The sequence below is a fragment of the Mus caroli genome, unplaced genomic scaffold, assembly GCF_978045245.1.
Source record: "Mus caroli unplaced genomic scaffold, Mus_caroli_1 scaffold_8, whole genome shotgun sequence".
NCBI lineage: Eukaryota > Metazoa > Chordata > Mammalia > Rodentia > Muridae > Mus > Mus caroli.
Window position 1 is genome coordinate 124,271,550 of NW_028227263.1, and position 24,940 is coordinate 124,296,489.

Here is a 24,940-nt window from a genome sequence, read left to right on the forward strand (position 1 = left end):
TGCCCATTTCTCAGCTTGTTCTGTGGGTAGGGCGCGAGTGGACCCGGACGGACCTCAGTGGTCTTGGCCAGTGCAATGGGCAGCGACTCGCACCCGGACCCTGCGAAGTGCCAAGCCTTTGCTTCCCGGCCGGCCCCGCCCCCGCAGTCACGTGAGCAGCGGGGGTTTTCCCATTCCCTTTGGCGTGACGTCACGAAGGGGTACGAGCCAATGGGCGCGCAGGCCGGCGGCGCCGGGGAATTCCGCCGCCCCGCCCCCGCCCGCCGCCCGCTCGGCCCGGCGCCCCCCGCAGCCCCGGGCGCCGTGCGTCCAGCCCGGCCTTCGGCCCTAGCCTTGCACCGCTCCCCCAGCCGGTGATCGTCCCAGCCGACCGGGCTGTCCGGCTGCCTGGCTTGCCCTCGTGTGCGCTCGCCCTGAGCTGGCCTTCGGGCTGTCGGTCCCTACGGGCCGGGCCATGCCGAGTCGCCGCGCTGCCAGAGAGTCCGCGCCCGAGCTAGGGGCCTTGGGTAAGCAGAGTGGAACCTCTGGGGCGGGGCTCGGGCTGGGGGAGTTCGGGGCGCTCGGAGTCATCTGCGGGTTTCCGCAGGATTCGCGCTTCGGTGCGGAGAGTACGAGGGTGGCGGGGACACTGCGCGAGGGACAAGGCAGAAGGTAGAGGATGGTGAAGGGTCCTGCCGGGGAGATACAGGCTAGGCGTCCCGCTAAGGAGTGAGAAGGGGGCGGGGCCTGAGCCTGAGGCAAAGAAGGGGGCGGGTCCGGCAGCGATGGAGAGGAGGGGCGGGGCATAACTCTGAAGGGGAGGAGCCGTACACACAGGGGCGGGGCAAACTCAGAGGAGGCTTCTGGTTTACAGAGTGGGTGAGGCTGCTCTTAGGAGTAAGGGGCGGAGCCTAATTCGAGGAAGTGGCTTTATTCTCTCCAAACAAGGGGGACCCTCCTCCCGCAAGGCTTAGGCCTTTAGAGGCAAAGAAAGAGGCGGGGCCCAGCTTCAAGATTTAAGGAGGAGCGGTGCCTGACCTCGAGGAGGAGGATCCAGGACTGTGCTTGACAGGAAATAAGGGCGGGGTCAGGCTCCAAGAGCAAGAAGAGGTGTGTGGCTCAGTGAGTGGGCGGGACTTACCCTTGGGTTGGGGTGGGGGGGAAGTGGGGCGTAGTGGCAGGCCTAGGGAAAGGGCATGGCCTGTTTAGAAAACGAAAGGCGGAGCCTGACGATGGGATTGAAAAGGGGCGGGGCCTGCAGCGAGATGGGGAGAGGAAAGTTCTCCAGTGACGAAGTATTGGGGCTCGGATTTCGCCCTGAGGGAAGAACGGAGACGGGGGTTTTCCTGAGGCATCAGGAGTCCTCCAAGTCCCACCTTAATGGGGAAAGTAGCGGATATTGAGTGGTGATTGGCGGGGTCAAGGGCAGAAACGAAAAGCCAGAACTTTTTTCAAGAGTTAGAGAAGAGCCGGGCGTGGTGGCACACTCGGGAGGCAGAGGCAGGCGGATTTCTGAGTTCGAGTCCAGCCTGGTCTACAAAGTGAGTTCCAGGACAGCCCAGGGCTATACAGAAAAACACTGTCTCGAAAAACCAAAAAAAAAAAAAAAAAAAAGGAGTTAGAGAAGGCTGGCCTGCACCTGAGCTCGGTAAGGAGGAGGGACTTTATTCAAGGGACCAAGCCAGAGAGAGGAGCAGGCTAGTCAGAGTCCCTGGTCCTGCATTGTTTGTTAATCCAGGTCTCCATCTCACAGGTTCCAGTGACCTCTCTTCGCTGTCACTAACGGTCTCCAGGACCACAGGTGAGCAACCCCCACAGCCCCTGTCCACCTGCTTGTAGGAAATGGGATTGGAGGAGCCCCCGTGGAGAGGGAATGAGTGTACCCACTTTGCAAGCTTTGTCTGTTGGTACTCTGTCTGGACTCCACCCCCACATTTCTCTGGCAATAGCCAGGTAGTCCTGGCTCACTATAAAAGGGGCTCATGCACCCTCCTCTTGCTCCCTTGCTCCCCTCTCTCCCCATTCCCTTTCCCCTTCTCTCCACGTGGTCATGGCTGGCCTCTACTTCTCTACTTCTTCTCTCTGCCTTTCTCTGCTTCTACTACTCTCTTTTTTTGTTTTGTTTTGTTTTTCCAGATAGGGTTTCTCTGTATAGCCCTGGCTGTCCTGGAACTCACTTTGTAGACCAGGCTGGCCTCGAACTCAGAAATCTGCCTGCCTCTGCCTCCTGAGTGCTGGGATTAAAGGCATTTGCCACCACACCCGGCTTCTACTACTCTCTTAACTCCCCTCCCCATGCCCTAAATAAACTCTGTTCTATACTATACTGACCTTCGACTTCGTGTGGCTGGTCCCTCAGGGGGAAGGGATGCCTTGGCATGGGCCCACGGAGGCACCCCATTCCCCCATACCTCACCACGCACCTTAAAACATATATTAGTACCCCTTTTTCATTTTATAATCAGAGCGTTGTCCCTCCCTGTTTGTTTAAATGATTCCTTACATGCCCATATTGTCAAGACTGTTAGAAGCTTGTATAGTTCTATTTGCTGATCCCCTAAGTAGAGGCCCTTTTAGATGTTCTCCACCATCCATTATTTTGGGCCTTGGAACTGAATTTCAGAAATGATGTTACCATCCCCTCACGTGATTTCCCTAAAACTACCTCAGTTTTATTCATCTGTTTCATACCCATTTGTTCCTTTGTGGGGATAGAGAAAGTTAAATGAATTGATGCTTACAAATTCATAGCCTCCCCATAGTAGCTGTTAGTGGCATGGTCATGATAATAAGAGTAATAATAGCAGTTACTTAGACTATCATAGTTCTCAAACCATGTACATTTAAATTATCTAGACCCTTGGTGAAGCAGGGAGAGGGGGCAGGCAGTAGTGGTCTATTCCTTTAATCCCAGCACAGGCAGATCTCTGTGAGGTCAGCCAGGGCTACATAGTGAGTTCCAGGACAGCCAGGTCTACAGAAAGAAACCCTGCCTCAACAACAACAACTAGCCGGGCGTGGTGGCGCACACCTTTAATCCCAGCACTCCGGAGGCAGAGGCAGGTGGATTTCTGAGTTCGAGGCCAGCCTGGTCTACAGAGTGAGTTCTAGGACAACCAGGGCTATACAGAGAAACCCTGTCTTGAAAAATAAAAAAAAACAAAAAAACAAAAAAACAAAAAACCCAACAACTATTGCCAGTACTAGCAGTACATGCCTATACTGTACTGTAATGTTCCCAGCACAGGGGAAGCTGAAGCAGGAGGATGGGCACAAATTTGAGGCTTATAGTGGGACCTTGTATTAAAACAAAACAAAGACAAACAACCCAAAAACAAGATGGATAGAAGACGTAGCTCAGTTGAGAGTTTACCTAGCATGTGCAAGGCCCTGAGTTTGACCCAGCCTTCTATAAAATGGGGCCTATTGGTTCCCACCTGTGGTTCCAGTGCCTAGGGGGTGAGAACTGGAAGATAGGGAGTTCAAGGTCATCCTCAGCTACTTGTCTTGTTCAAGGCCTCTCTAAGGGTCTTCATTGTTTTTCTATTCCTGGGACAAACCACCACGACCAAGACAAAGGATTCATTGAGACTTACAGTTTCGGAGGGTGAGCCTATGACCATTTTAGTAGGGAGACAAGCTTCAGGCAGGCAGGCAGGCATAGGCTGCAGTACTAACTGAGAGCTCACCTTCTGATCCCTAAGCTTAAGTCAGAGAGCCACAGAGAGAAAGAGAGGGAGAAACAGAGGGAGAGATGGAGGGAGGGAGAGGAGACTAGGAATGGTGTGAAGTTTTGAATCCTCAAAGTCCATGCCTGGTGACACACCTTCTCTAACAAGGCCACACTTTTTTTTTTTTTTTTTTTTGGTTTTTCGAGACAGGGTTTCTCTGTGTAGCCCTGGCTGTCCTGGCACTCACTTTGTAGACCAGGCTGGAAGGCCACACTTATTAACTCTTTGCAAAATGTTTCACCAACTGGAGATCAAATATTCAAACATGAGTCTATGGGAGCCATTCTTATTCAAAATACCACACTGGATGTCTCAGTCAGGGTTTCTATTCCTGTGCAAACATCATGACCAAGAAGCAAGTTGGGGAGGAAAGGGTTTATTTGGCTTACACTTCCATACTGCTGTTCATCACCAAGGAAGTCAAGACTGGAACTCAAGCAGGTCAGAAAGCAGGAGCTGATGCAGAGGCCATGAAGGGATGTTCCTTACTGGCTTGCTTTCCCTGGCTTGCTCAACCTGCTGTCTTATAGAACCCAAGACTACCAGCCCAGAGATGGTCCCACCCACAAGGGGCCTTTCCCACTTGATCACTAATTGAGAAAATGCCTTACAGCTGGATTTTGTGGAGGCATTTCCCCAACTGAACTCCTTCCTCTGTGATAACTCCAGCCTGTGTCAAGTTGACACACAAAACCAGCCAGTACACTGAGTAACATAAGAGATTGTGTCTCAAAGTGAACTAAATAAACAAAAAATCCTCAAGGGCTGGTGGTGTTGCCCAATGGTAAAACATTTATTTAAAAGTTCAAGGCCCTGGGTTCTACCCTGTCTTAGTTAGGGTATTTATTGCTGTGAAGAGACACCATGATCATGATAACTTTTTTTTTTAAGATTTATTTATTATATGTAAGTACACTGTAGCTGTTTTCAGACACCCCAGAATAGGGCATCAGATCTCATTACGGATGGTTGTGAGCCACCATGTGGTTGCTGGGATTTGAACTCAGGACCTTTGGAAGAGAAGTAAGTGCTCTTAACCGCTGAACCATCTCTCCAGACCCAACCATGACAACTTTTATAAACAAATGTAATGGAGGCTGCTTGACTTTTCTCCCTTCCAAGCATGGTGAAGGGACCCAGGAGTCCCGCATTTTCTTTCTGCCCAGTAATTGGCCCCTTGCATCTTTATTGATAGATCAAGAACCAATTGGGAAACAGGACTTTAACATCACAACCTTTATTACATGCCCAGAGTCCCCATATTTGGGGATGCTGAGGCAGGAAGATCTCGACTTTGAAGACATCCTGTTTATATAGTGAGATTCTACCGCAAACAAACAAAACAAATCAAAAAAGAAAAAAGAAAAGAAAAAGAAGGAAAGAAAAGAAACATAACTTATCTCCTGAGATTTCGAGGACAGAGGCAGCTGGATCTTATCAGTGTGAGAACTCTGTAGCTTCAGTGGTTGGCTAGACCTAGACTTCTCCCGGGGTGGATACCAGAAGGCCTGTTGCAGGTATAGGAAATGGGAGTTTCAGAGGTGTAGAAAGGTAGGGCTGGCTTTGGAGACCGGAGTGACACAAGTGCTGGTTCAGGACAGGAGCGAGCTGAGGCTTGTATGGTCCGAATCACAGCATTGAGGTCCCCCAACAAGTTGATCCTGATAGCATCTGTTAGGTTATTATTTATCGAGTACAAATTCTACATCTGCCTCAGTGCTGGCCATTGCTGGGGACACAGCAGTGACAAGATAGTCCCAGCCCCATGCTTACAGGGCTCCTGCCCAGACAAAGAAGCAGGTCTGTAAACAAAGGTGAGATTATAAAAGGCAGTGATGGCTCTGAAGAGTTCTTGCGGGGAGGTCAGTGACATTCAAAAGTAGGGTGGAGACAGGTTGATGGAACAGGGCAGGTGGAAGGACAAATTCCTTCCTTCTGATGTGCCAGACACAAGCTGAACTCTGGGTAAAGTGAAAATGTGGCAGGCATGGTCCTCACTGTTCAATTCTCAAGCTGAGTGTGTCTTAGTGAGATGTATGACAGGCAAGTTGGGATCTTCTGGACCCCGCCTGCATGCACAGCCTGGAAGCCATGTTTCCCAGAAGCCTGGGAGAGCCACAGTCCTCCATCCACAACATCCTGAGAGCTAGGATGGCAGTGGTGTGCCTCACACCCAGCTCCCAGGCGTCTGTTGAGGAGCCCCAAGTAGAATTTCCTGAGTTTAGGTTTGGTCTGGCTTAGGCTGCCCCGAAGCTCACTGTGTAGCCCAGGTTGGCCTGGAACTAGTGGCAGTCCTCCTGCCTCATCATCTTAGTGCTGGGATTACAGTCACATGCCACAATACCTGGAAGTTCAAGTTTGTCTCTGCATCTCTGGGTTCATCCAGCATGGCTATCTAAGAAGGGTTTTCCAAAACAAAGTATTTTGAGGTTGGTCTTGTCAGGTCCCCTCCGGTCTCAAAGCCTCAGGATTCCCTATCTCTCTGGAAGGGAACTTGGCATTTACTGATCTCATGGAGATAAGGGTATGTGAAAGCTGCCTTCTAAGGGGCAAAGTTCTGGCTGCCAGGAGCCACTCCCGGGAGTGTGGAGAAAGGAAGGGCAGGAGGCAATGAAGGAGGAGGGATCTGGCAGATACTGGGGTAGTGTGTGCTCAGTCCCCAGCCAGTAGCTTTCACAATAACTCTAGTCAGTTGGGTGACCCTCCCTGCTGAGTGACTTCTGGACCCATTTACTTCCTCTGGCTTCCTCTAGTCCTGTCTGGGGAATGATGGGAGGTTGGTTTCCACTCCTTCATTGTTGATATTTACTAGGGAAGTGGTGTGTTCTCACTAGGTATGTAGCATGGCTGCTGCCTTTTCCTCCCCATCCATCCCCTCTGCAAAGTAGGGGTGAGCCTGAGATTTTGGGAGCTAGGCTGCGGTGCATAGTGGGCAGCACCCAGGGTCTGATCACTCTCTTTGGGCCCAGGGTGGACTTTCAGGATGGAACCTGTTTAGAATTGCTCATGTCTGTCAGCTACACACATACACACCCCAAATCCACTCACAGCTCCCCCTTCCCCCCTGTCTCACAAGTTCCTGTCAACACTATCATCCCGGTCTGAGGGCTTTAGTGGATGACAGGTGTTGGGGGATGCTCTTGAGTTCCTTTGGGCCCCCAGCATTAAGAACTGAAGGGATAGCCCGGGAAGGGATTAAGGAGATTGGGGATGGAAACCCCAGGAAGTCTGCCTTGGGGACAGGGTGGGGGAATCTGTGTTAGATATCATGTCTGATGGTGTCTGACCTTCACCTTTCTTTTCTCTTCCTTCCACAGATGAATTGGGTGAGTATCAGAAGGCAGGTGTTTGGGAGGATGAGGGTCCCGGCGTTGGTAAAGCTGGGACACACCTTGTTTGATGGGAGTGGGCTCTGGTGTGGTTTGAGGGGTACCGGGGATCTGAGCAAGGGATGCTTCGGAGCTCCAGCACACTCAGCAGCCATCTGTATTTCTGTCCTCTGTGGCCAGTGCTCACTCATGGGTGGCAGGGGTCTTTCTTGTACTAGGCCCAGTGCCAGGCACCAGGAATCAAGCTTTGACCAAAACTAAATCACTACCCTGGAGGAGGAGCTAACAGTGTGGACTGTGGAGTCAGAAGACAACAGAGACTGGGCAGGAGAAAGGGAGGTTAGGATGAGGCTTGGCAGAGGGAAGTGCCAGGGAAGACATAGTGCAGCCAGGCATGCCCAGATCTCATGCCTTGACCTCTGCACTCACAGGTAGAGGCAGGAAGATCAGATCTCATGCCTGAATCTCCACACTCACAGTTGGAGGCGGGAAGATCAAAGAGCCAAGGGAGTGGGGTGGGGTGGGGTGGGGTGGGGTGGGGTGGCGTGGCACATACATTTGATCCCAGCACCCAGGAGGCACAGGCAGGCAGATCTCTGAGTTTAAGGCCAACCTGGCCTGCAGAGCAAGTTCCAGGACAGCCAGAGCTACACAGAGTAACTCTGTCTCAGAAAACAAACAAACCAACCAACCAAACCAACCACAAGCAAGGAGGAAGGAGGAGGAGGAGGAGAAGAAGAAGAAAAAGACAATGAGAGAGAGACAGAATTTGAGTGCAGTCTGAGTTACATAGTGTACATAGAGAGTTTTAGGCTAGCCTGGGCTACAAAGTAAAAAAGGAGAGAGATAAAGGGGCAGGAAGAAAAAGGGAGCAAGGTAAAGAGGTGTGCCTTTCACAGAAGGGGGCAGCAGCATGAGGTGCCTAATGGGTTGGAAATGGGAGGGAAAGCTGGGACCAGGAGAGAGGAAGAACAAGTTCACAGCCCTGAAGGTCACCAAGCTAGGTGGGTACAAGAAATAAGGGGTGCAGCTGGGGTTTTTGTTTTTTTCTGAGAGAATGGACTTTGAGGAGGGTTTTGTTTATTTTTGAGACGGTTCCAAGTAACCCAGGTTGAAGTTGGGCAGTGGTGGCGCACGCCTTTGATCCCAGCACATGGGAGGCAGAGGCAGGCAGATATCTGTGAGTTTGAGGCCAGTCTGGTCTACAGAGTGAGTTCCAGACAGCTATGGCTTCAACAGAAAAACCCTGACTTGAAAAATCAAGGAAAAAAAAAAGTATCTCAGGCTGGCCTTGAAATAACCATCTAGCTGAGGATGCTCTTAAATGCTTGCTCCTCATCTCTCTTCCTCCCTGGGGCTGGGATTGGATGTGGTGCTGACCTGGAACCCAGGGCTTTATCCCTGTGCATACCGGGCCAGCAATCTACCAATTGGGCTACAGCCCTCTTATTTTTTAATTTAAGACAGGATCTTGCCCTGAAGGCCATGGCAAGGCTCAAATTCAGCCCCCATGCTAAGCAATGTTATACCACAGTGCCACACCCCTAGCCCCTCATTGGGGGATTCTAGGCAGGGGCTCTACCACTGAGCCACGCCCCCAGCCCCTCACTGGGGGATTCTAGGCAGGGGCTCTACCACTGAGCCACGCCCCCCAGCCCCTCCCTGGGGGATTGTAAGGCAGATTCTACTAATGAACTCTATCCGTATTTGAGGCAAGTTTTATGTGAGGAAATTGTTGGTCTTTACTGCCAAGGACTTAGGAGCCATGGGAGTCTTCTAGGCAAAAGAGAGACGGGTTGATACTAACAAAATCCCTTTGGCTGTGTGAAATGCACAAATACAAACTGGCAACTGCCTTAGTCCAATCGGGAGATAGATGGTGGGTGGAGCAACAGTGGCAGAAGGCGCCTCCCAGAAAAGTGAATATGGTTTTGAAGTAGAGGCACAGCGTTGAGAGTGCTGCGTGGCGTTCCTTCTGGCACTTGTCTGTATTCGCAGCACTGGAGAGGCAGAGACAAGAGGAGCTTGTGTTGGAGAACTTGACTACAGTGAGACCCTGTCTCAAAAAGCCAAGGGGAGGGAGGGGCTGGAGAGCTGGCTCACTGGTTAAGAGTACTAGTCATTCCGGGCGTGGTGGCACACGCCTTTAATCCCAGCACTCAGGAGGCAGAGGCAGGCGGATTTCTGAGTTTGAGGCCAGCCTGGTCTACAAAGTGAGTTCCAGGACAGCCAGAGCTATACAGACAAACCCTGTCTCGAAAAACCAAAAAACCGGAAAAAAAAAAAAGTGCTAGTCATTCTCCCAGAGAACCCGACTTTGATTTCTAGCACTCATGTTGAGAGACTCACAACCACCTGTAACCCCAGCTCCAGGACATCTGACACCTTCTTCAGGCCTCTGCACCTGGACACTTGTTGGTACACACCCCTGTATAGACAGGTGCATACACATACTTTTTACAGATCTTTAGAAGATTGGAAAGCTAGCTCAGTAGTTGAGAAGACTGGCTGCTCTTTCAGTGGACGGTAGTTCGATTCCCAGCGTCCATGTGGCTGCTCACAACCAATTTTAACTTCAATTCTAAAGGTTCTGACGCCCTCTTCTGGCTTCTGAGGGCATGGACCTTCCAAGTGATGCACAGCCATATGCAGGCAACACAGACACACAGACACACACACATACACACACATACACACACACACACTAAAATTAAGTGAAAAAAAATCTTTAAGAAAATCAAGGGTGAGTCAGAGCACACCTTTCATCTCAACATTCGTAGGCAGAGAGAGGCAGGTGGATATCTGGGAGTTCCGGGCTTCACAGAGAAACCGTGCCTCCAAAAACCCAAACCAACAAACAAAAACACCAAAAATCAAACAAAAAATAAGGGTCCGGTACAGGGTATGACGTATATCCCAGCAGATGAGGGTGGATCTCTGTGTGTTCAAGAACTGCCTAGTTCCAAGCCAGCCACAGCTACACAAGGAGACCCTGTCTCAGAAAACCAAAAACAAATCAAAGCAAGCACCAGCAAAATCAAAAGACAAAAAAGCAGAACCAAGCAGGGAAAACGTGAGAAGTCGGGAAAGGAGCCTAGCCCTGTCCCTCCCCAAGCCTCACGGGTCTCCTCTGTTTGTCGCGCAGAAATCATCGACGAATACATTAAGGAGAACGGCTTTGGCCTGGACGGGACACAGCTGAGTGAGATGCCGCGCCTGGTGCCCCGCGGGCCGGCCTCACTGAGCAGCGTCACGCTGGGCCCTGCTGCACCACCGCCTCCGGCCACGCCGTCCTGGAGCTGCACACTGGGCAGGCTGGTGTCACCCGGCCCATGCCCACGGCCGTACCTGGTCATCACAGAGCAGCCAAAGCAGCGCGGCATGCGCTTCCGCTACGAGTGCGAGGGCCGCTCGGCCGGCAGCATCCTCGGGGAGAGCAGCACCGAAGCCAGCAAGACCCTGCCTGCCATCGAGGTGCGTGTTGTGCTGCTGTGCTCTTGCTGTGGTGCCTGGGAATAGGATTGCTGGGCTTCCATCCATCTGCAAACCTCAAAAGGGCCTGGGGTGGTGGCTCACACTTATAAAACCAAGACTGGGGGACAGGAGGATAGAGGGGCCATCCTGGATTACAGACTGTGGCCCTGTATTTAAAATAACGAAGACAACAACAGACTCTATGATATTGTGTGTTAGGCTGTTCCAATGACAAATTAGCATCTGGATCCCAAAGGCGTGCCATCCAAAGTCACCATCAACCTCCCATTTCGCCACTAGAGGGAAGCACTCACACTGTGAAGTGGATGTCACAGACTAGGCCTTTCAGAGACCAGGCCAGCAGAGCTCAGACACAGATCCAGAGCAAAATGGAGAGTCGGAGCAGTCTTCTGGGACTGGTCATTGTCGCCCCCATCACCAATGGCTACTGAATAAGAAATCAGTTTTTCTACTGAATTTTTCTCAGCCGTGGGGATTGAACCTAGGTTTTTGTATTTGTTAAGCAGTGGAGGGGCTCTACCACTGAGCCACGCCCCCAGCCTTCTGATTTAAATTTTTATTTTGAGTTACATGCTTGTTGTCCAAGTTGGCACTTATTTTTTTTTTTATCGTTCTTTGTGAGTAGCTGGAATTACAGACCTGTTTTTTGTTGTTGTGGTTGCTTGTTTTTTGAACTGGGATCTTCAAATGTTTCCCAGGCTGACCCCAAACACTGCTATTCACAAAGAGATCCTCCTGTCTCAGCCCCCAAAGTTAGGCTTCCGCCTAACATACAAGTGTGTGCCATCCTGCCGAGATAGCTCGTCTCTCTGTCTCTGTATGTCCATCTTTCTCTCTCTAACTGAGTTATGTTTGCTCAGCTCTTAGGACTACATCTGCCATGCTTGGTGACAGTGACACAGGCCTTTCATCCAACCACATAGGAGGCAGAGGCAGCTAGATCTCTATGAGTCTGAGGCCAGCCTGCTCTACATAGTGAGACCCTATTTCAAAAAAAAAAAAAAAAAAGTACATTTTTTTTTTTATGTGCCGGATGTAGTAGTGCAGGCCTATCATCGTTCTGGAGGTGGAGGCAGGGGGATCGAGGGCTCAGGTTCACTCATCAGCTACATAGTGAGCTCAGTACTCTCTTGGGTTATATGAGGCTTATCTCAAAAATCCAAGGAAGAGTGGGACAAGGTGGCTCATATCTGTAATGTTGTATCTGGAAGGCTGAGCCAGAAAATCAGGAGTTCAAGGCCAGCCTGGCTACTTAGCAAGTAAGAGGAAACTTGGGTTACCTGAGTACATGAGATCCTGTCTCAAAACTGTATGTTAAAAGAAAAATCCAACAAAGCAGGTGAAGGTAGGGAAGGAAGAGACAGAGGGAGGTAGCAGGGAGAGAGGGCACTCGGCCACTGTTGGCATGGTTCTGCCTTCGCATAAATTAGTGATCTTAAGCCTTTCCTTGGTTTTCTAGGGAGAAGAGGTGGGGTTAGAGACAAGGGAGGCCCAGGGAGTCTGGATGGGGACAGGGGTCCACCAAATTCCCAACAAGCCCATGTCTTCCTGCAGCTTCGAGACTGTGGCGGGCTGCGGGAGGTGGAGGTGACGGCGTGCCTGGTGTGGAAGGACTGGCCACACCGGGTACACCCACATAGCCTCGTGGGGAAAGACTGCACGGACGGCGTCTGCAGGGTGCGGCTGCGGCCTCACGTCAGCCCCCGGCACAGGTACCAGACCCCGACCTTTGACCCCAGCTTCTCACCTCTGCTCATGGAGATTCCACAGGTGAACATCAGCACCTGGGAAAGCCCAGGTCATGGGCATCTTTGCCAGACCCTCCCTGTTGCTCATCTTGGATGGATGGGGAAAGTTAGGTGTGGATGCAGTAGTGTCCACCACACAGCTCTGAAAACCTACTGCACTCATTCACAGCCGTTCCATATTTGCTCTCTGTTTTGCCTTTTGAGATGGGGTCTTGCCACGTAGTCAGAACTAACTTGGAATTAGAGATCCTCCTGCCTCAGTCTCCATAGGCAGGTACCACCAGACCGGCTCATACCTATTCTATTTATCTTGTTCTATAGACGAGGAGACAGAGGGTCATCAGAGCTGCCTGTGGACTCCAGACCCAGCTTAACTGAGATGCCCATATCAGAGGACAACTTATGGGACTCAGTTCTCTCCTTCTGCTGTGTGGCTTCCCAGGGTTGACCTCGGGTTGTTAGGCTGGCTGACAAAGACCTTTACCTGCTGAGCCATCTAATGAACCCTAGTTTTTGTTTTTGAGACAAGAATGCACATATGCCAGGCTAGCCTCAGAATTCACTAGTGTAGCCGAGGATGTCCTTCTTTTTTTTTTTTTTTTCTTTTCTTTTGACAGTCTCACTATGTAGCCCTGGAGGGCCTGATACTTGTTGCTTAGAATGGAGATCTTCCTGCCTCTGCCTCCCTAGTGCTGGGATTAAAGAGTGTACCACTATGCCCACTGACTTTAAATTTATGATCCTCCTGCCTCTACCTCCTGAGAGCTAAGAGCATAGCCACAGACATTTATTGAGTATTTTATTTTATTGTTTGTTTTTTGAAACAAGGTTTCTCTGTGTAGCCCTGATTGTCCTGAACTTGATTTGTAGACCAGGCTGGCCTCAAACTCACAGAGATCTGCCTGTCTCTGCCTCCTGAGTGCTGGGTTTAAAGGCATGCACCACCACACCTGGCTCATTTAGCCTTTTAATTACTTAGTTTAGAGTGAGTGTCTTTCTATGTAACATAGGCTAGCCTCAAATTCCCCTGCTTCAGCTCCCTAAGTGCAGAGAATCCAGGCTTTCTTTGCACTTTTTTGATACAAAAGAGCCTGGCTAGCATTTCTACACAGTTAGAATAAGGCAAGGTCTTGGTGTCACTACAATATGACCCCCGGTGGCCCGTGAGAGGTGAAAGTCCCAGGTCTTGCCCATGCTCCTCCGTGGGTTGTGCCTACAGCATCTGGGCAGCTGTCTGTCCTGTGCAGAGGATGCCACCCCTCACAGCCTATCCTGTCTCCCACTCAGCTTTAACAACCTGGGCATCCAGTGTGTTAGGAAGAAGGAAATTGAAGCTGCCATTGAGCGGAAGATCCAGCTGGGAATTGACCCCTACAATGGTAAGTGGCCCACTTGCCTCCCTAGCCCCTGGCCCTTTAGCTGGTTTTTGTTGTTTGGTTGGTTTTGTGTTTCTTTGTGTTTTTGTTTTGTTTTGTTTTGTTTTCTTCAAGGCAGGGTGTCTCTGTCTATCCCTAGCTGTCCTGGAACTCATTCTGTAGACTAGGCTGGTCTGCAGTTCAGAGATCCTCCTGCCTCTGCCTCTTGAGCACTGGGCTTAAAGGTGTGCACCACCACTTCTCAGCTTCTTTTCTTTTCTTTTTTTTTTTAAAGATTATTTATTTATTTATTTATTTATTTATTTATTTATTTATTTATTTATTATATGTAAGCACACTGCAGCTGTCTTCAGACACTCCAGAAGAGGGCATCAGATCTTGTTACGAATGGTTGTGAGCCACCATATGGTTGCTGGGATTTGAACTCAGGACCTTTGGAAGAACAGTTGGTGTTCTTACCCGCTGAGCCATCTCACCAGCCCGCTTCTTTTCTTTTTTAAGAAATTAAAAGATATTACATGTATGTATTTATTTTGTGTGCATATGTGTGGGTTTTGCGTGGTGTGGGCAAACCTATGGAGTCCCGAGGGTTCCGTGCAGGAGTCAGGTTTCTTCCTCATGGGCTCCAGTGAATGAAATCGGGTCCTCAGGCTTTGCATCGAGTGCCTTTCACTGCTGAACCATCTCACTGACCCCTTTATTTGATTTTTCATTTTGGTTTCCGAGACTAGGTCTCAACGTACACCAGGCTGTCCTTGAACTTATCATGTAGCTGAGGATAACCTTGAACACTGCATCTTTTGCCTCCACCACCCTGCCTTAGCACCCTTCCTCTTCCTCGCTGTGCCTGCAGCGGCTCAGCTGACCGCAGCCTCCCTTTGCTCTCTCCAAGCTGGCTCCCTGAAGAACCATCAGGAGGTCGACATGAATGTCGTCAGGATTTGCTTCCAGGCCTCCTATCGGGACCAGCAGGGACATCTACACCGCATGGACCCCATCCTCTCTGAGCCTGTCTACGACAAGAGTGAGTCAAAGGGTGCCATGTTCCTTGGGATTGAGCTGTCACCGGTATGGGAAAGTGCCCGGGCCAGTGGCACGGATGAGCAGGACATCATTGTGGGCTTTGCTTTGCTTTCTGTTTCCTTCTTGCTTGCTACATTTACACAGTGGCTTGGTACCCACAGTCTCAGGGGAGCGGGGTCTCCACTTCCCTTTTCTCTTTTCCCCTCCTGGGCACATGGTGAGTGCCATAGCCCCAGACATCACATTTACATCGGAAGCCTAGGCTGGGCAGTGCCCTCCCGCATGCGTGTACAGTTTGTAATTGATGTGCTGTTTACCTTTGCTCCTTGACAGTTCTGTACACATACACAGTGCATGATGGTTCCTCACTGATCCCCCGCCACCCTCCCTCCCTCCCACGGGACCCTTCCACAGTCATATGCAGCTTTGTGTTTTGTTTGTTTGTAGTCCACTGATTGCAATTGAGACTCCTGTGTGACCACAGCTTGGGAACTGCCTGCTGGAGCCTGGTGGGTGGGCTCTCTGTTGTCCTGCCGCCTTACCTCCTAAGACTGAGATGACCAGCCTGAATTACCATGACTCATTTACTGGGGCTAAAGATCAAACCCAGAGTTTTGTGCATATTAGCGAAGCACTTAAGCTACATCTCCAGCCCCAGCCCCACATTTATTTACTTATTTGTGTATTGATTGATTATTTTTAGAAACGATCCTACTACGTACCTGAGCAAATTAGCAATCCTCCTGCCTCCACCTCTTCAGTGGTGGAGATGCAAGCAGACACCATCATGGCTGACAATATGCAATTTTTGCTCACAGCCTCTGCATACCCTCTCATTGGTGGGGAGATTTTGGTCATTTACTCTTCTAACCAATCATCAGTGGCTGTGGGGAGGAGATGCCCTGACCCCATCTAACCTTTAGGATTATGGTTTGTGAGCCAGCTCAGGTCTGCCAGGTATGGAGGGCTCAGCACTCCTCACTCCTCATCGGTGATGAGGAGTGGTCCCTAGTTTTGAGAGCTGTTAACAAAAGAAAGACGAAGATGGCTGGTCATGCTGGACAATGGTGTTCTATAAACATCAGGTCAGGTGGCAGATACACATGGTGACACATGCTTGTAATCCCAACCACATTCGAGGCTCAGGCAGGAGGATCCAAGGCCAGCTTGGGCAGCTGATCAATATTAATCTAGTTAATAAAAAATGAGGGCTAAGGTGTAGCTCAGTGGTAGAGCCCCTGCCTAGAATCTCCCAGTGAGGGGCTGGGGGCGTGGCTGAGTGGTAGAATTTTTTTATCTAGTTAGTACAGAATCCAAGTGATGTTCTATCACTTCCACTTTGGGAAACAAACAAACATAGTATTGCAGGTTGCAAATGCTCATCTGGGGACCTTGTGTCACCCTCAACATGCCTAGTCTTCCTGAGTCTAAGGGTCTCCATTTTTTTTTTTTTTTTTTTTTTTTTTGGTTTTTCGAGACAGGGTTTCTCTGTGTAGCCCTGGCTGTCCTGGAATTCACTTTGTAGACCAGGCTGGCCTCGAACTCAGAAATCCGCCTGCCTCTACCTCCCAAGTGCTGGGATTAAAGGCGTGCGCCACCATGCCCGGCTTGGGTCTCCATTTTTAAATACTAAGCAGACTTCAGAGTAGAGTTCTGGCCATTGTCCATCGTACCCTCCTGCCTAAGCATCTTGTGTTCCACCTGGGTGGGTATCTTCAGTGTCTCGCTCACCTGTCAGCAAGCACCTTGGTGGGATGACTCAATTGCCACTTTCCCTTCTGCACTTCTTTTTAAGAGTCCACCAACACATCGGAGCTGCGGATTTGCCGAATCAACAAGGAGAGCGGGCCATGCACAGGTGGTGAGGAGCTGTACTTGCTCTGTGACAAGGTGCAAAAAGGTGAGGGGTCCATAAGCCATGTATGGGACAGAGGTGGAAGTGGGGTGGTGATTAGACAGGGCAGCACTCTGGATGGAGTCAGAGCCCCAGCTGCAGGGGCAGGCAGATGCAGGCAATAGGTTTGTGAGCCAGCTCAGGTCTGCCAGGTATGGAAGCCTGTGAACCAACCAGGGCTGTGCAGTGCTCTTTCAGGATGCTGCTGTGCTGGAGATCCAACTGCACAGATGCATTAAGAGGGGCTGGGGGCTTGGCTCAGTGGTAGAGCCCCTGCCTAGAATCCCCCAGTGAGGGGCTGGGGGCGTGGCTCAGTGGTAGAGCCCCTGCCTAGAATCCCCCAGTGAGGGACTGGGGGCATGGCTCAGTGGTAGAGCCCCTGCCTAGAATCCTCCAGTGAAAGGCTGGGGTGTGGCTCAGTGGTAGAGCCCCTGCCTAGAATCCCCCAGTGAGGGCCCTACTACCACTGAGCCACGCCCCCAGCCCCTCGCTGCGGGATTCTAGGCAGGGGCTCTATCTTGATTCAAGTCTCTGGCCCTCCCTGGAGGATTTTATACAAGCTCTATACCACTGAACTATATCCCTAGATCTTTTTTTTTTTTAAAGATTTATTTACTTATTATATGTAAGTACACTGTAGCTGTCTTCAGACACTCCAGAAGAGGGCGCCAGATCTCGTTACGGATGGTTGTGAGCCACCATGTGGTTGCTGGGATTTGAACTCTGGACCTTCGGAAGAGCAGTCAGGTGCTCTTACCCACTGAGCCATCTCACCAGCCCTATCCCTAGATCTTTTACACCAAATTTTTAGAGTCTCATTTAGTCTTCCAGATTTTACTTTGAATTCACAATTCTCCTGCCTCAGTTTCCCTACTGATGACAGGAGGCAGGAGGATTGCTAATTTGCTCAGCTACTGTACTGTAGTAGGATTACATGTCCTTGTCACCATACCTGTGTAGAAAGGCTGGGTAGTTGGCTTTGTTTGTTTTAGACAGGGACTCATGGCGTATTCCTGGCTGGCCTGAAACTCATTATGTAGACCAAGCTGTCTTAAAATGATCAAGAATGGGGCTGGTGAGATGGCTCAGTGTAGAAGAGCACTGACTGCTCTTCTGAAGGTCCTGAATTAAAATCCCAGCAACCACATAATGGCTCACAACCACTCATAATGGGATCTGATAGCTACAGTGTACTTATATATAATAATAAATAAATTATAAAAAAATCATCAAGAATGTCCAGCCTTTACCCCCTGAGTGCTGGCATTAAAGGGGTGACCACTATGCCTGGCCTTTCTGGGTCCTTCTATTATTTGCAATCCTGGTTTGATTCGGGTAGAATGAGTGAGTAGGAGCTCTGTGGGCTGTCCCATTCCTTTGGCTTAGCTGTATTCTCACCCTGACCCACCCTACCAGAGGACATATCCGTGGTGTTCAGCACAGCTTCCTGGGAAGGTCGTGCTGACTTCTCTCAAGCTGATGTGCACCGGCAGATTGCCATTGTGTTCAAAACGCCACCCTACGAGGACCTGGAGATCTCAGAGCCCGTGACTGTCAATGTGTTCTTGCAGCGGCTCACGGATGGGGTGTGCAGCGAGCCGCTGCCCTTCACATACCTGCCTCGGGATCATGGTAACCACTCAACCCACAGCTACCTCCACCCTGGAGACCAGGTCTTTGGGGAAGAATGAGAAGCAGAAAGCAGGCCTGGAAACAGGAGCTCAGTCAGTTTAGGGCTTGCCTTGCAAGCATGAGGACCTGAGTTCCATTCCCAGCACCCCTGTAGAAAGCCAGGCAGGGCAGCAGGTCCCTACTAGCACTGAGAAGACGGCGTCAGCTGGATTCCTGAGGCTCTCCGGCTCTCCTTGTCTAACTAGAAAGTCCCAGGTTGGTCAGCAAACCACAGGCCACTAAGAAACGATAACAAAAGAGAAAGTTAAGAGAAAGTTAGATGACAGATGAGGAATGAGAGCCAAGATTGATATTTGTACATGCATATATAGCTGTACACAGGGAGAAAGAGAGAGACAGGGTGAAAGCAGCTGGACTAGCCCGTGCAAAGGTCCTGAGGTAGGATCCAGAGAGAACTGCATCGAGCTTTTATCCTTTTAGGGTATAGAAATCTGCTTACATAAGTCAGTGAAGAGCCTTTCCTTTTTATAATGGCCTCTGTAGCCAACTGTCATAGCGACCTCTGTGTTTAGCTGATGTATGACTTCTGGGTGCCTCTGTTCTCCTGGACAGACAGCTACGGTGTGGACAAGAAGCGAAAGCGGGGACTGCCTGATGTCCTTGGAGAGTTGAGCAGCTCTGGTGTGTCCCTCCACCCCTGTCTACCCCCATCCCCAGGTCCCTGGGAGGGGACTGGTGACCTGCTTGGGGTGGGTGGGTGGTCAGGGTATGGAACCCTCATCTTCACATTCTCCCAGATCCACATGGAATCGAAAGCAAACGAAGGAAAAAGAAACCAGTGTTCTTGGACCACTTCCTGCCTGGCCACAGCTCAGGTGAGTGTGGTACCTGCAGCCCCTCCTTCCCATGTGTGCTAACAGGAAGCCCCTGTCCCCACCTTGTCTTTTTTTTGTTTTTGTTTTGGTTTTGGTTTTTCGAGACAGGGTTTCTCTGTGTAGCCCTGGCTGTCCTGGAACTCACTCTGTAGACCAGGCTGGCCTCAAACTCAGAAATCCACCTACCTCTGCCTCCCGAGTGCTGGGATTAAAGGCGTGCGCCACTACACCCCGCTAAAAAAAAAAAGAAAAGAAACTTTCTCCTTAAATTAAAGCAAGCTTGGATAGGGCTGGAGTGATAGGTGGCTCAGCAGTTAAGAGCAGTGACTGTTCTTGTGGAAGATCAGGGTTTGATTTCCAGCACCCACTTGGCAGCTTACAACCATCTCTTAACTCCAGACCCAGGTGATCCATCGCCCTCTTCTGGCCTCCAGGGGCACTGCATGTACCTGGGGCACAGACAAAATACTATAATTTTAAAACAAGACAAGCACCTTGTCTCAGGCTCTCAATACTGGGATTACAGGCTGCCCCACACAATCCAGCAAAAGCAGTTTATGTTTTTCTTAACTAAATGAGGTTTATTGTCACCTCTGTGTGAGTGTAAGTGCCCACTGCGAGGTCAGTCAGAGGACAGCAGTGAGGGACCCGCCCCCTCCCTGTGGGTGTTGATCAGGTTTGCTCTTTCAGGCCTGCACAGCAAATGTCATCCACAGAGCCATTTTTCAGCCCTGTTGTTTGTTTGTGTGAGACAGGGTCTCGCTTTGCAGCCCTGGCTGGCCTGGAATTCAGAGATCCTCCTGCCTCTGCCTCTCAAGTGTCTGGGGTTAAAGGTGGGTACCATCATACCTGGCCCTAATTTTTTTTTTTTTTTTTTTTTTTTTTTTTTGGTTTTTCGAGACAGGGTTTCTCTGTGTAGCCCTGGCTGTCCTGGAACTCACTTTGTAGACCAGGCTGGCCTCGAACTCAGAAATCTGCCTGCCTCTGCCTCCCGAGTGCTGGGATTAAAGGCGTGCGCCACCACGCCCGGCTCCTGGCCCTAATTTTGTTTTAATTTTAAGCCAGTGTATCAGTCCAGCACAGGCTGGCCTAGAACTCATGGAATCCTGTCTCAGCCCTCCAAGTGCTGGGATTACAAGTTTGAGCTACCAGGGCCGACTCAGTTATTTAATCTCATTTTGAAGGTCTCTCTCCTGGGCTAATAGTGGAGGATTGGCATTGAACTTCTGGTCTTTCTTCCTGTACCTCCCAAGTGCTTTGGTTATAGGTTTGTACTGTCACTCTGGGTTCATATGGTCCTGGGAATTGAACCCAGGGCTTCATGCATGCTAGGCAGGGACTCTCCCAACTGAGCTATAGCCCCAGACCTAAATCTTACAGACATCCGATATAAGATTTAGCTCACACTAAGCAATGTTCCTGCTTATTTCTTGCTCCTCCTTGTTCGCACATCTTCATGGGGTGGTGCTTCACTTTTCACAGGTTTAAAAAAACAGAGATTCAAAGAGGTGACATGTCTTGTCTGAGGTCACAGGGTAGGGAGGGGATCTGCAGTGGGGTAAAAAGCTGGCCATGCAGGACATCTGTGTGGAGGAAGCAGGGATGTTTGCGACCCTGACAGCAGCAAGCACAAGGATGGGTTCAGTTCAGAGCCATTCCCAACACAGCCACCTGCTGGCCAGTTCTGACCACACAGACACACACATACAGCACACGCAGACACACAGACACAGACACACACACACACACACACACACACACACACACACACACACATGCACTCACGTGTACATACATACACCAAGAAGAAAAAAAATGGAAGAAAGTAATTTCTCCCTACTACCCCAGCTTGCCCAGAGCACCCAAGTCCCAAGTCCCAGCCAGTCTCCAGTCACTGGAGCCAACCCACCCCCGGGGCTTGCTGTACCTTTGCCCTCTCTGGCTTTCATCATGCAGCTGGTATCCATTGCTGGATGACTTTTTCCCTAGAACCAATCCTTACCTGGCTCCTCCAGCTGCCATCAAGTTTCCCAAGTCTTGTGGCCCCACCCTCATTCCTGAGGCCAAAGTCACTTGAAGCCTCCATTGTGATAATTAGAAAACAACCTTGGGAAATAGCGTAGGAATCCTGAGCATGTAGTTTTTCTGTGTCTCTTGCTACCCAGGCTGATATTAAACTCACAGAGATCCACTGGCTTCTGCTGGGATTAAAGGCATGGGCCACCAGCCCAGGCCTGGCTAAGGTCATTTCATTTTTATTTGCATTCACATCAAATTCCAGACAGCAGGCTGGGGCATTGTTTCTCCTTTTACAAAAGCCAGGGGAGAGGTAACTGCTGCAGGAAGGACCTGATGGCCACGTGAACATCAGAGCCATTGCCCTGGTCACTGTGCAGGCCCCTGGTCACTGTGCAGGCCCCTGGTCACTGTGCAGTGAATCGTGAAGTAGAAACCATGGAGAAAAATCATGCCTGGCTTGCCGGGCGTGGTGGCGCACGCCTTTAATCCCAGCACTCGGGAGGCAGAGGCAGGCGGATTTCTGAGTTCGAGGCCAGCCTGGGCTACAGAGTGAGTTCCAGGACAGCCACGACTACACAGAGAAACCCTGTCTCAAAAAAGCAAAAAAAAAAAAAAAAAAATCATGCCTGGCTTGATCACTGCCACACCCATGCTTAGATAGCTTTTTAAAAAATATTTATTTATTTATTTATTTAGATTTATTTATTTATTACAAGTGAGTACATTGTAGCTGTCTTTAGACACTCCAGAAGAAGGAGTCAGATCTCATTACGGATGGTTGTGAGCCACCATGTGGTTGCTGGGATTTGAACTCAGGACCTTTAGAAGAGCAGTCAGTGCTCTTAACTGCTGAGCCATCTCTCCAGCCCCCTTAAATTTATTGTTATTTATTCACTTTACACCCTGGTTTCTGTCCCCAATTCTTGTCCTGTTTCCCTCTCCCCACTCCCCTCTATCCCATCCCCTTCTTCTCTGAGAGAGTGGAGGCCCCACCTGGATATCCCCCCACCCTGACATATCAGGTCTCTACAAGGCTAGATACATCCTCTCCCACTGAGGCCAGACAAGGCAGCCCAGCTAGGGGAAAATGTATTCCAGACAGGCAACGGCTTTTGAGATAGTCTCTACTCCAGTTGTTCGGGACCCACATGAAGACCAAGCTGCACATCTGATCTTGTCTCAGTCTCTCTCTTGCCCTGGGCAAGCTGTGGGCAAGCTGATACATATATATGTGTGTGGAGGGGTCATAGTGAAGGGGGTTCAGGATGGAGCTTAGGTAACTTTTTATTAGCCTAAGACTTCCAGCCAAGGGAATGTTGTCGCTCACAGTAGGATAGACCTTCCTGTGCCAATTAACAATCAAGGCAATTCCATATGGTCATACTCCTAAGCCAATCTGATCTGGGAAGCTCCTCAATCCGTCTTCAGATGGATCGAATTAAACTAGAAGAGAGGACAGGCTGGCGGTTCATACCTGTAAATCCAGAAACTGGGAGGCTGAGGTAGAGGAATTGTGGTGAGTTCCACAGTGGCTGCAAGGGAGTCTCAGTCTCCCTGTCTCTGTCTCCCTCCCACCTCACCCTAGCCCCCATACCCAGTCAGCCACAGCTATATCCACAGTTCTGCTCCCTGCAGGAGCCTGGCTCCTGCTCTGGTTCTGTGAATAGACAGCTGAGACCGGCTCTTAGATCACTCACTGCCTTAGTTTGCTTATTAAAGGAGAATGGTGAAGCTGGGGGGGGGGGGCGCTGAGTTATGTGCAAAGCCTTGGGTTTGATCCGCAGCACCACATAAATAAATCAGATGCGGTAGCACCTGGGAGGTGGATGCAAGAGAATCTAGAGTTCAAAGTCACTATGGGCTAGTTAGCATATTTGAGGCCAGCCAGGTTTATAAGAGACCATGTCGTGTTTTTAAGTTTCTTTGTTTGTTTTTTGTTTTGTTTTTTCGAGACAGGGTTTCTCTGTGTAGTCCTAGCTGTCCTGGAACTCACTGTGTTCAGGCTGGCCTTGAACTCAGAAATCTGCCTCCCAAGTGCTGGGATTAAAGGCGTGCACCACCACTGCCCGGCATAAATACTTTTAAAATAAAACTTAAAAACAGGCCTGGCAGTGGTGGTGCACGCCTTTAATCCCAGCCCTTGGGAGACAGAGGCAGGTGGATTTCTGAGTTCGAGGCCAGCCTGGACTACAAAGTGAGTTTCAGGAAAGCCAGGACAATACAGAGAAACCCTGTCTTGAAAAAAATTAATTTATTTATTTTGCATATGTTTGGGTGCATACCTGCTACACGCAGGTTGCGTGTGGAGATCAGAGAACAACTTAACTGGAGTCAGTTTTCTTCTTTCATCACGGGGGTTCCAGGTCTGAACTGGCATCAGTCATCAGGGATGTCAGGAAGCACCTTTAACCAATGAGAGGTCTGGATGGCCTGAGACCCCGCCTTTATCTTCACTTCCTTCCACATATGTGTATGCATATCAGTGTGAGTGTATGCCGCAACTATGCAATTACTCGTGGAGGCCAGAAGAGGGTGTCAGATCCCTCTAGAGCTGGAATTACAGGCAGATTTGAGATGCTGGAAGTGGGAGTTGAGAACCCAACCCTGGTCCTTTGCCAGAGCAGGAAATGTACTTAACCACTGAGCCATCCCTCCAGCCCTCCCAACATTGGGAAACTCACATGTGCTATATACATTATACACAAAGGCAAACACTCATGTACATTAAAAAATGTGGTCTAGTGTGCTAGCTCAGTGGATACAGGCACCTGCTGTGCAAGCCTGGACCTGAGTTCTATTTCCACATAACGGTAGCAGGAATGAAATGACTCCACAAAGTTGAACTCTGACCTCCTCCCATGCCTTATGCTATCAGGTATGCCCACTCACATCACATACATCATGCATATACATAGATACATACCTACACACACACATGAAGAGAATGATGGCACTTCCTTTCTACTCTAGTTAGGGTTAAAGGCCCAAGATAGAATACACTAAGAACAGGGGAGTCCAAGTTAGTTACTGCCTGGCCAGAGGCAGGCTCTTCTAAACCCAGCTATTCTTCTCTCCTCATCAGGCCTGTTTCTCCCGCCATCTGCTCTGCAGCCAGCAGACTCTGATTTCTTCCCTGCTTCCATATCCCTTCCGGGGCTGGAGCCTCCTGGTGGCCCTGACCTCCTGGACGATGGCTTTGCCTACGATCCTTCTGCCCCCACGCTCTTCACTATGTTGGACCTGCTGCCCCCAGCACCACCACTTGCCAGTGCCGTGGTGGGTAGCGGGGGTGCAGGGGCCACCGTTGTGGAGTCTTCTGGCCCAGAGCCCCTGTCACTGGACTCTTTTGCAGCGCCTGGCCCTGGGGATGTTGGTACCGCTAGCCTTGTGGGCAGCAACATGTTTCCTAACCAGTACCGAGAGGCAGCTTTCGGGGGTGGCCTCCTATCTCCAGGGCCTGAAGCCACGTAGCCTCTGAGGTAACAGAGGAGGCACTGGGTGAGGTGTGTGGTATAGCACTCCATTCCGAAGCCAACCTTGATCAGTCTTCCAGCTTCCTCATCCTGAATCGGACATCTGCAGTGCTGGTGGGAAGATGGGGAGCGCTCCAGTTCTCTTTGAGCCCATTTTACAGAATGCTGAGTCCGAAGAGGAAAAGGGGCTCCTGCAGGTGGACCCCTTCTCAGGACAGATTCTCAGAGATTGTACATAGGGTAGGAGGGAGCAGATCCCCAGACTTCTTCCCTAATCCTGAAGAAGGGGGTGGATTGTTCAGTTTTCCCAATAAAAATTAGTTTTTTGAGCCTTTGGGGGGTCTTCTTTCTTCTTTACCTAGGGAA

At 50.2% G+C, this 24,940-nt stretch overlaps 1 protein-coding gene across 6 annotated transcripts; it reads left to right on the top strand.

Annotated features, from left to right (window-relative positions):
• Nucleotides 1–268: 268 nt before the first annotated feature.
• Relb (RELB proto-oncogene, NF-kB subunit) lies at nucleotides 269–24,908 on the top strand. Of its 6 annotated transcripts, none has more exons than XM_085842077.1 (12): nucleotides 269–506; nucleotides 1,733–1,780; nucleotides 7,028–7,036; nucleotides 10,185–10,513; nucleotides 12,089–12,246; nucleotides 13,570–13,661; nucleotides 14,551–14,682; nucleotides 16,477–16,581; nucleotides 17,992–18,207; nucleotides 18,820–18,888; nucleotides 19,005–19,082; nucleotides 24,184–24,908. In XM_085842077.1, exons 1-12 carry the CDS (start codon nucleotides 455–457, stop codon nucleotides 24,570–24,572), a joined length of 1,677 nt encoding a protein of 558 aa, XP_085698203.1. In that variant the 5' UTR covers nucleotides 269–454; the 3' UTR covers nucleotides 24,573–24,908. The 6 variants fall into 6 exon arrangements, with proteins under 6 accessions (XP_085698203.1, XP_085698204.1, XP_085698206.1 ...); XM_085842079.1 differs by lacking the exon at nucleotides 269–506 and adding an exon at nucleotides 1,608–1,627; XM_085842078.1 differs by lacking the exon at nucleotides 7,028–7,036.
• The last annotated feature ends 32 nt before the right edge of the window (nucleotides 24,909–24,940 follow it).

What these genes read in the sequence shown, in the direction of transcription:
- Relb (XM_085842077.1), top strand. Translation starts at nt 455, where the DNA reads ATGCCGAGTCGCCGCGCTGCCAGAGAGTCCGCGCCCGAGCTAGGGGCC. An exon ending in AGACCCTGCCTGCCATCGAG is followed by an intron (nt 10,514 to 12,088) that starts GTGCGTGTTGTG and finishes GTCTTCCTGCAG; the next exon opens with CTTCGAGACTGTGGCGGGCT. An exon ending in ATACCTGCCTCGGGATCATG is followed by an intron (nt 18,208 to 18,819) that starts GTAACCACTCAA and finishes TCTCCTGGACAG; the next exon opens with ACAGCTACGGTGTGGACAAG.